This window comes from Falco rusticolus, chromosome 8 (assembly GCF_015220075.1).
Source record: "Falco rusticolus isolate bFalRus1 chromosome 8, bFalRus1.pri, whole genome shotgun sequence".
NCBI lineage: Eukaryota > Metazoa > Chordata > Aves > Falconiformes > Falconidae > Falco > Falco rusticolus.
Window position 1 is genome coordinate 43794186 of NC_051194.1, and position 10990 is coordinate 43805175.

Genomic DNA, 10990 nt, shown 5'->3' on the forward strand with positions numbered 1-10990 from the left:
TCTAGAATTCTACATTTAAATCTTAATGTCTGAGCTCAAATGAAGTGAGCTAATTCCTTTTACTTTAAAGACTCACAGTTAAGCTTAAAGAGAAATTAATCAAGATCGATTAAAATTCCTGAAAAACTCATTTCTCAAACTAAAAGTACTAAAAAAAGATAAATTTTAATATCAAAAACATTTTCAGAAGACCATATTTTGCTGTCATTAGTCTATGCTTTTAAACAACAAGTTTGATCTGCCTGTGTCACCTGTATCAAATAAGGCAGTTCATCTCCTAAGGAACAGTTTTTTATTAGATACCACATATTGTATAAATGCATCAATTTAATCCGATGACATTAACTTCTTTGAATAATAGAAATAATAATTGTTCCATTTGTATACGTGACTTACTCTGATTTCTTGAAGCTGTTACCTGTTAGGGAAAATAAATGCACAGTCTAGTCAATAATTATTGTTAAAGTACATAATCTTCTGTAGATATGTGAAACATAAACCCTAGAACCCCATGGGACTGGATCATTCCTGAGTTATAAGCATTTCATTCCCCCTGATACATCTAGCCAAGGACACAAACTGACATGGGTCCAAAAATTCCTTGGTAAGTGTATATCAGTTTATACCTGCTTTCTCTTGAAAAAGTAGTCTCAAGTTTTCAGTCCCCCAGGTGACAAAATGTTTTTCACTAAATACATAATTCAGGAAATTCGCCAGAAGTCAACTCATTTTCATAGCAGACTGTTCGCTAGTATTCCACTAGTTCTCTTGGACACTGTTTCATCACGAGATACTACTACTCTACTGGCAGTCCACACATGCTCCCTGAAAAGGGTGGTAGCTCATCACTCTTGCCTTCCAACAGCTTAAGAGGCTGCAAATCCTGTGGAAGAGGGGAAGCTGTGCTCCTGGAGGGTACGATGAACTTGTCACACTGATGTCTATTCTTGGGATTCTCTCTATAGGAACCTATATATATATATATAGCTCTCTATATATAGCTTAGAGAAATGCAATTATACTACAAGATATAATTATGCTGTAGGACAACTTCCTAGTCCCCAGAACAGGTCTAGATTTAGCTCCTTTTCAAGAGAGATTGTTAGACATCATACCTAAAGCACAGCTTGTGTTGGCAGGGGTCCCAGAGAAGTGTCATCGTAAGGGTAGGCTATATTTGCAGTACATCGTTTGAGATGACAATGATAATGAGCTGGGTTTACATATACAGCATAGTTTGGATAATCTAAGGGCACTGGGCATATGCACCTTGCTCATTTACAACGCACTTGGCAGCTCAGCATCAGGTTGAGAACCACAGTAAGCTGTTCAAGCAGTGCCTGTCTTTCTTCACATCTAGTGACACAACACTGAGCATGCACAGGCCTGTCTCACAGAGCAAATATGGAGGAGCTTTGCATCACGATTCACAGAGGGTGCAAAGTCATCACTGGAACCACAGATTTTGCCTCCATCATTTTCCTACCCAAGGGAAGAGGGCTTTTCCACTATCTCCAGAGTTTTGCATTTCACAAGGCAACAATGTTAGATGGAAGCAGTCTGAGTTTGAGACTGAGAGAACAGTTTATTACTTCTCCTTTTTGGGGTTAATAAGATAACTTTATTTGGCTTTAGCTGAAAACGACTATTGATTTTATTCTGCTCTGTTACTCAGGGATGACAAGAAGAAAAGATTCATTCAATAAGGACCTATGTGTATTCCAAAAAACCCAGACATTTTCCAGGAAAGTTCTGATTTGTAAAATTATTATTTTACATAATTTATTATGATAAAGAATAATTTGGTGTTAGAAAAATAGATGCTTGTGAAGGAAGAAGAAATATCTGATTGCAGTTTTTTGAACTTTGACAGCTGGCAGTGGTTTGAAAGCATAACTAGAAGATTCTCCAGTGTTTATCAAAAAAGTTAAGTTTTAGAGATTGCATTACCAGCCTGCAGAGGAAGCTAAGTGTTTTGCAAAAAGTGAAGGAATTGGCTACTGATAGGAAAATGAGAACAAAAGAGTCTGGTGAAATAGCTTTCTGAGTCATATCAACTTAGAGAGCAAAGTAAGCATTCTCCAACAGTGAAGAAACCCTAATCTATGAACTTGAAGAGGGAAACAAGAGTATATCAATGCTATCCAAGAGTGTGAGGCGCTGTGAGCCAGCTCTTGTGTGCTAGCAGTTTTTAAGCAGAGGAGAATCTGGAATTATGTTACCTATGCTAACGTGAAAGAAGGAAACAGGTGAGTAAAAGTTCACACTGCTACAATTGAAAAAGTAAAAAAAGAGGACAGAACATGATTTTTATAGAAAAGAAAAGAATGTAGGGAAGATGAAAGAATTTATTAACCCTAAAGAAAAAAAGTTATAGTGATCTTTGAATGTTCAAATATTTTGAAAGAGGAATTAAGGGCTTTAAGAAAGAAATTTTACTATTTGAAAAAAGCACAGAATCAAGGAAAAGCTGAAGAACACTACCAAGAATTTAATTTACTGGTACTATGAGAACACAGTAAAAGTTAAACCTGAGGAAATCTGATACTTGATTCAAGCAATGAAAAACTGTACTCAAAAAGCTCCACTTTAAAGCTGGCTCTTAACTACACCTACAGATGTGTTGTTCAAAGGTTGATCCAGAGAGGGTTAATTCTTACTATGTACGAAGGATGGTTATTGAAGCAAACCTCACTGGAAATGAGATCAATCAGCAGAATGCCAGTAAGGTTTTAAAGCAATGATTCTTGCTTTGGGAAAGGTGCTGCAGCAGTTCATCACACTGCTCACTACATTAAGCAGAAAACACAGTGCATTTCCAAAGAAACTGAAATCAGAGGCAAACTCACTTGACAGGCCAAAAAGACCCCAACTGTGAAAGAGGAGTAGCTTTGGTCCCAATAGAAAGTCTTTTGCCAAAATCCCATTACAAGTAAAAGCAACAATTACATAAGACAAAATCCCACTCTAAACCAGCTAGGTAAATCTGGGCAATCTGGGAGTGCCAGATTGAAGTGGCTGGAAGAGATGAAAAGTTTTCTCTCCCAGAAGCAGAAGGACATACCCCTTAACCTATTCACTCCCTTTTCTCATCATTCCTGCCCTCTCGCCACCAATATTAGACCCCACAATGCCCTATGAATTGGACCTGCCTTTAGTTAGCAGCCTAAGTGAGAAGTTTTAAAAACAAAACAACACAGTAGGGGAGGAGAGGGGGGAGGTCTGTACTGCTTCAGCACGCACATGGCTGTTCATTCCAGCAGGATGCAGAGCAGAGTGCTGGGGTAGCAATATACTGGGGAGAGAGCAGACTTTCAGAAAACATTCACATTGGTTTCTTTCACAGTCATGGAGCTGAGGTTGCTGCTGCTGGTTGCAGACTTCAAAATCAGCTGCAGAATCTAGCACGCCAGCTTTGGTTTTAAGAATACATTTAAGCTATTCAGAGAATATTTCCTACACTATCTTCTTACCAGCTGTAACAATAGATTTCAAGTTCCTAACAAAAACAGACCTCTGAATCTGTCAAATAGGAGATCATCTAGTCTAGGAGAATAATCCCAGCAAAGTGTAAGAGATTTGATGAAGATGGTTAAAACCAAAGGTATTATCTGACTTAACACAGAGAACATAATCCCTGCTGCACATGAAGCTCTTGTTCAGCTTCTAATGTCAGAGCAAAAAAAGCACATGGGCTGTCTTCTAGTGAAACGGCTGCTTTTATGTTTGCAGATATCAGTCAATCTCTACAAAGATAACCACAATCAAGGCTCAGTCCAAGCTCAGAATGAATACTCAAAAAGTGTTCAGACTCTACTGTTATTCCCTTAGCCCTATGAGACATCCTGTTACAGATAAAGATTGGAAGGAAATCCCAAACTCATACAATGAATGATACTAGGCTTGAAATACAGACTTAGCATCAATCAACTTCTAAGTTTTAAAAATAACAACAGACAGAGCAAGTTATAACAGGGACACTGTGCTGCTGTATAGCAGGGAGAGAGTCTTGAAGAGGTCTCCCATTAAAAATCAGTCCTAAGGTCTTGAAAAAGTTTGATTATTGTCTGAAATTACATAATATGCATGGTTATGTGAAGAATTTTGCTGCATGCTGTAAGTTTTAACAAAAGGTAGATGTATAGTTACCATGGAATGAAAAAGACTGAGGCTGGACTGCCTTAAACCTGAGCTGTTATCTAGGCAAGGGGAAAAATATCACTGTAACTCAGTCTAGTATGGTTTGCTTTGATTTCTTTTTGTTGGTAAAAAGTAGTTCCAAGAGAGAGGGACTGTCTTTCAACACAAGTCTCCATTTTTGTGGAGGATATCTGTCATGAAGTATTTAAAGAGAAATAAAACCGCATAGTCTTTTATCACTATCCAGTTTGATTGTTCTAACATACATCAGATGAATTGAAAGAAAGAAAATAAAACATCACTCCTTCTCAAGCTGTGTTTTGTTCAGACCCAACCTGAGAGCACCTCTTTTTGTGATGAAGCAGATGAAATTGGGAGTGAATGCCACATTTGTAAATCCCAATAAGGCCCATATTTAGAACACAGGCTGTTTCATGCATGGTTTGAAGCATTTCATTGGGTCCTAGGAGAATGGTTTAAATTAAAGCTTAAACTCTTCCAGGATTAGGGTGCAGCTGTCAGGTAATTTAAGAAAATACAAAATGTATGTATGCTTACGGGAATCTGGTGATATCTGAGTGCTGGAATAGTTTTGTGAACCCTTTTTACTCTATGTGAGAAGCATGTACATTATACCGTATTGCAATTTATCTTCCATTATATGCTACTGTTTTGCTTTCCTTTGTACGTTACATTCAGTATAAACACCCCACCCTTTGTCAGCTTTCCTCAAGTCTTATAAAAAGAACTCAAAATATTTAGCAGTTTCTCTTCATGTTTCTCCTTGACTCTTGCTGCATTTGGACTGGCAAAATGGAAAAGTGCACATTGCAAAGAAAAATGGAAGAAAAGAGGAAAAGCTCTGATGAGGGGAAGAAATGCAGATCTTTGCGTAGCAAGAGCTCGTAAGAATTCTGCCTAATATAAGTATGACCACAAATATATGTGTTCATTGAAAACAGCTTTAGAAACTGTGGAAGACAGAACTTCTAATTTTTTTCCCTAGTAAAGGCCTTTTTCTTGTACACCAGAGTGCTGAGTATAAAAACCTAGGTAGATACTGCAAACTTGTAGGCTGATAAGTAAAGATTGCCCATGAGCAGGGATTGTTATGCATAGTTTTTACAGAAAAGTTGTTTTGCAGACAGCATACACATAACTCTGTATCTATTCCACAATTTGATTTGTATTCTGTAGGCTATTTGCTCCACTTAGGCCACCCACCACCTATTTTTACATGCTTTGTAAAACAAGTTGCTGACTGAAGAATAAACTTACATTTGCCATCCAAGTCAAAAGCATTGTTATCCTCTCCCAATCTCTTGATGCTACGCAGAACAACAGGGTCAGACATGATGTTTAGTTACTTAAATCGGAAGTCCTGAAGAGAGGAGGGGGAGGGGGAAAGAATATCAGCATACGTTTGTGAACATATGACATTATTACATAATATTACATTAGGTGGTTGTTGTTTTTATTATTACCATGATGTTAAAATGCTACTGACCTCAGTTTTGCCCTCATTATCCCAGGGCAATGCCGCTGGTTATAGAACAACTTACGACAGAACGGATGTCCCAGATGCAGCGAAACCACGGAGCAGAGGAGCACCTCGGAGCAGCCGGCCCAGCTCACCCTGGAGTGCAAGGCCTCTGGAAGGCTCCTGTGCCTCCTGCCACAAGCGAGGGCAGCTCCACAGGGCTTTCCAGCCCTCTGCAAACGGCCCTGCGCTCATTATTTGCTCTATTAAAATAAACTGCTGCTTTTGCACAGATGACATGCACAGGTTATAGGCTGAGATATATTAATATAAGAGCTCCTGCCTCAGTTGTAAGGGGGTGGCAGGCACGAGACCTGCCCCTGCCTTGTCCTGTCCCAGCAGGCAGCAGCCAGCAGGACTATGACAGGGGACAACTGGGGGACCAGAGGGGTGGCCGGCAGGGGCCAGCATCTGTGGCATCACTACCAGCTGAACTCCCACAGCTCTCAGCTGAGGTGAGTTACCCAGCAGGCTTGGTCCTCTGAATAGTTTTATTCCTAACTAGTCACACTGACATGCTGAGCAGGTGTCATACATGAGAAGAAATAGGTTAACAACTTTTAAAGTTAACACTTTTGTGTTACAGAGCCACTTTCATGAGGTAAAACCTGCCAGTGGCACTAGCTTTGACCGGGCAGGCCTGGCATCCAAGATGGCGCCCGGGGAAAAGTGCTGCAGGAGCCCTCCCCAAAACGGGCCCTTTCACAGCCAAAGTCATCTCATTCACACCTTTGTTTAACATAATATATCTCAAAACATAGTTACAATACCATATTCTGGTCATTAAACATCAACATCTGTATGGTTTTACTTCTGTATAAACCTCTCACAAGCACTCATTTTAAGCATATTACAACACATTAAGATTTTCAAAGCATTAACAACTTTTACCCAAATAGCACAAGAAGTCTTCTGTGTAAAAGACACGTTTCCACCGATTGTGTATACCACCTACCTTCCCAGCCAAATTTTTACCTATTTAGCTCTCTAAAGGAACCACTTTTCTGCTAATAGTAGTAAAATTACCCAAATCCCTCATTTTAGTAACAGCTGTGTGATTAGCTACAGCTGGGCAGTTCCTTACCAGTGGGAAGGGCTGAGAAGAAGCTTGGCTCTGAAATTACCAAAGGATGAAGGAAAGACACCCATTCCTAGATTAAAAAGGAGCAACATAACAGGAGCCAGTCCAGTGGTTCAGTGGATTTTTAATAATTTCACTTCCCATGAATTCCTAGCCTTTTTTTTTTTTTTTTTTTTTCACTTTTTCCTCCAAACTGGCTTTCAAAAACTGCTGAGCCACAACCAAATCCTTCTCTTTACCTTCTTCTGAATTTTATGTGTACATCCCTTGGCACATCACTGAATCATCAGCAAGTCAGGCTGGAAAGATCAAAGTCTCTTTACTAACTCTAAGCATCCAAGGCAAAGTTCAGTTATTCTTGTTTCATTTTAACAGATGTTTACCAAAAATGACTGAAGAACTCCCCAGGCAGTGTTTCACTATCCTTATTGCTAAAGTATTTTTTTCCTAATATCTAATACAAATCTTGCCTATCGTAATTTAAACACCTTACTACTTCTGCAATCTACTGAGGATATAGAACATAATATTCCTTTCTACTTTGTAAGTTGCCTGCATTTATTTGAATAATACTAGAAAGTCTCCCTCTTCAGATGAGGAAAGCAACTCATTCAGTTTTCCTTGGTAGGGTACATTTCCTAAACCTTTGATAATTTCTGCTGGTATCCTCCAGATTCTAGCATATCTTTCTCGAAGCGATGAGTGCATAACAGCACTACAGCACCAGTCTTACCAACACTAAGCAAAGAAGGATTATTTCACTTTTCATGGATTATATTCCTGTTTATGCAACTCAGTATGATGTTTGGTTTTTTAACAGAAGTATCACATTGTTAATTCACATTCTGGTTTTAATCAACCAAAGCCACTCACTTTTTGCAAACAACTTGCTACAGATCCAGTTGCTTTCCAAACTGTTTTCACAGTTTATTAATCCTGCTTGCTATTGTCCATATTTAATAGCACCTTACATTCTTCAGCCCATTTTACCTGTTTGTGAAAGAGATTTTGACTTCTAGTCCTGCTCTTCAGCATATCTACAGTCCATCCTATGTTTATGTCATGATCAAATTCAATAAGGATATGGTCCATTGTGTAATTCACATCAATATTACTGGATTATACCAGAAGCAAGACAGACCTCTGCAGAATTTCATTCAGTACATCCATTCATTGGTTCATTGATGGCTACTCTATGGACATGGTACTTCTCGCCTAAAAGTTTCTGATAAGTAGACACAATTTATTCATCCACTGCTCGGTAAATTCTGACATTCTGTGACCCCCTAAATTGTGACCCAAATTCTCTCCTTAAGTAAACGTGTAAAGCCAGATCATCACTGCAATAGCAAAATGTCTGGCCAGGACTAGAATAGTCACAAAATAAAATCACAGGAGCTTTTAATTCATCCCCACGTATAGTGAAAACACTTAACAGTTTTCATCATAAATTTTCCATTCTCTCAGACAGATGGCAAATGGGCTAACAAGTTATGGTACCTTCTTAGTTAAAATATCTATCATGTGCATATTTCCAAGTTCTCTTTTTGCTTTTTTATATAACAGAGAAAGCACGTAACACCTGCTTTGACCAGAAAGAAAGGAAAGCATCATATACATATCACTGCTTCACATGAGACCTATCTATAGATCATTAAATTTCACTCCAGCTGAACTTGTATCAGGCATATGGAAAAGCGTTTAACAAGGGCTTAATTTCCAGATGACATTAATCAGTTCATATTGAAATAAATGTAGCCTTCTCAAAACAGCAAACATATATTCCTGGCAGCTTGAAGTACCTTGAGATTATGTTGTCACTGAAGATGAGAACGGCAATTTTCCCAAATGGGAAAAAAAATTTCACTCACTTCTTCAGTAAAAATACAGAGCTTATTCTGCTCCCTCCCTTCTTCCTTTTGCTGTGTCTGATTGATTGAAGTAGTCTCAAACAGAAGATCTCAAAAAACTTCTGTTCAAATCATCCTAAAGTTCCAGAAGTTTCTCTAAGCAAAAAAAACAGCTTCTCAGCCAGCTCATTTTTGGCAGTTTTGTCAGTGATCACATTCTCAAGACAATTTTTTTATATATATATGTCAATTCAGTTGTGAGGTTGGAGCTGAAGATCTGAAAACACAGACTTTTTGCTCCATTTACGAAGTTTGACAGTGGTACCACAGACTGGGAAGCCCTTCACAGTGACATGATTCTAAGGAAAATATAACTTAAATGTGCAATTGGCCTAAGGCTGGCCTTTTTCTTTTACCTTAAGTATATGTTTTCATGAAGGACACAGTTAAAAAAAATGAATGAATAAAGTTCAAAGCAAGCCGATAGTGTGAGAAAAATAATCACATCACAATGTTTATATCTTTGTTAAAGCTTTTCAGATTTTTGGTTCAAATGGTTAAAGCATCATTGGCTGTATTGATAATACCCACAAGATAGCAGCTGCAGCCATACACTCCTATTTTCTTCTGAAAAAAACAGTTCACCACAATGGTAATTTTACTAGCAATTTGTCATTAAACATGAAGCCATCATTTCCTTCTAGATCTAGTACTGAGTGCTTTTCACTGTTTAGAACACAAGCACTGGAACTGTTTAAAGAAAGCTGAACAGATAAACTGCTTATTTTAGACCAAAATTTGTATAATTAGGAATGTCACCTGGATCATGAAAAACCTGTTCTGCTGGAGTAAAGAAGCCATGTTCCTACATATTCTGCTATCAAAGTAAATCTAAACTTTCAGGGTGATATTTACACAAACGTTCCAGCAGCTTCAAAATACTTTACAACTTCACAGAAGTATAAAACTATTTAAATTAAGTGATAGAAACCATTTGAACCATACTACCAAATATGGCTCCTAGTGAAAAGCTATGAAGTGATAAAAGAAAAAAAAAACCCAAACAAACCACCACTGCATTTCTGCTTCAGAAAGATAATGGATAACACCATACTGTAAATTGATGAAAAAGGCAAAAGTAAACCAAAGTCGCTCTCTGTCTGTCCTTTCAGCTATTTATTATTTGATTTGCAATTGTAACATCTCTATAAAATTTTGTAGTGGAACACTATAAAAATCAATCTGTCCTTTAAATGTCAGTATAGATCATCGTGCTGGGAAGTCTTATTTCAGTGCTTGCTCTAGCAGTATATTTTAACATTATAAAACCTATTTTGCAACTGATTTTTTAAGCCTGAAATCTGATGCAGTATAGCAGATTAGCATGCTGTATTAGAATATTAAAATAACCTTCCTCAGGCTCTGCCTGTTAGCTAAACAGTTAAAACTGGGGATCACTTACAACATCTTGAAAAATACTCTTGCTGATGTCTGCATTAAAATTTATGTAGATAATAGAAATCAGAGACACGTCATCAGCCTATCTACCATCTACCCCTGCTGTGTGTGCAAACTACAAACTAGGAGCAGACAATACCTCAGAAACTGCAGTAAAGTAAAAAAGCATTTTACTCTAGCCAGTTGAGGTATAGCTGCTGGATTTTTGATAAACAAAATCTTCAAGGAACTCAAAATCCAGATTTAAACAAGTAATACTTGGAAATTCTAAAAAGGAACATATTTTATAGAATATGTTCTATAGAATTATAATATTCTATAGAATGAAGTAACATTAAGACCTAATCTAAAGCCCTTTGAAATCTTTTTTAAATCACAACTTTATTCAGATCAGATATTTATTTGACATTAAGGGAGGATGGGGGGTGGAACAGAATTAAAATTGTCTCTGAAAGCACTATTCTTCATTTTTCTTTAAAACTAGGTTCCTCTTATATTAATGATAGCATGCATGCAGAAAGACGTTTTGCTTCCAAAAAGAACTTAAATGTCTTGTTTTTCAAAGTCCAATTCAAAACCAAACCAAACCAAAAAAAAAAAAACCACAAACCAACCAACCAAACGAAAATACACCAAAAAAACCCCAACCTGCTAATGGCACAAAGGGAATTTAGCGTTTTGTTAAAATTGTTCCAAAGGAAAAATACAGGTACCTTTCAGTTCCAGAATTTTCATCAGTTAACTCTGAAACATTAAAGATGATAGATTTGTTACTCACCCGTTGGCTGCGAAAAATTATGTATTATAGAACAAATTGTAAGGATCTATTCAATTAGGCAGTGAAGTACCCAACCATCTCCCATCATGTTTTCATTATTCTAACCCATTTGTCAGAACTGAATCTTTAAATTGGGCATTGAC

The 10990-nt window shown here is 37.6% G+C and overlaps 1 protein-coding gene across 15 annotated transcripts in view; it reads right to left on the bottom strand.

The window, feature by feature from the left end:
- The window catches only part of ABCB11 (ATP binding cassette subfamily B member 11), a 68365-nt gene that overhangs the window by 45289 nt on the left and 12086 nt on the right, over positions 1-10990 (bottom strand). For 6 of the 15 annotated variants that reach the window (XR_005106004.1, XR_005106002.1, XR_005106003.1 and 3 more), the window contains exons 1-3: positions 10848-10939; positions 5419-5521; positions 397-418 (exon numbers count right to left, since the gene is read on the bottom strand). Coding sequence is in view for 9 of the 15 variants with exons in the window: in XM_037398869.1 (XP_037254766.1) it covers positions 397-418; positions 5419-5494 (98 nt within the window). In the remaining 6 variants the exon portion in view is untranslated. The other 9 variants (XR_005106007.1, XR_005106006.1, XM_037398866.1 and 6 more) reach the window with 8 other exon arrangements.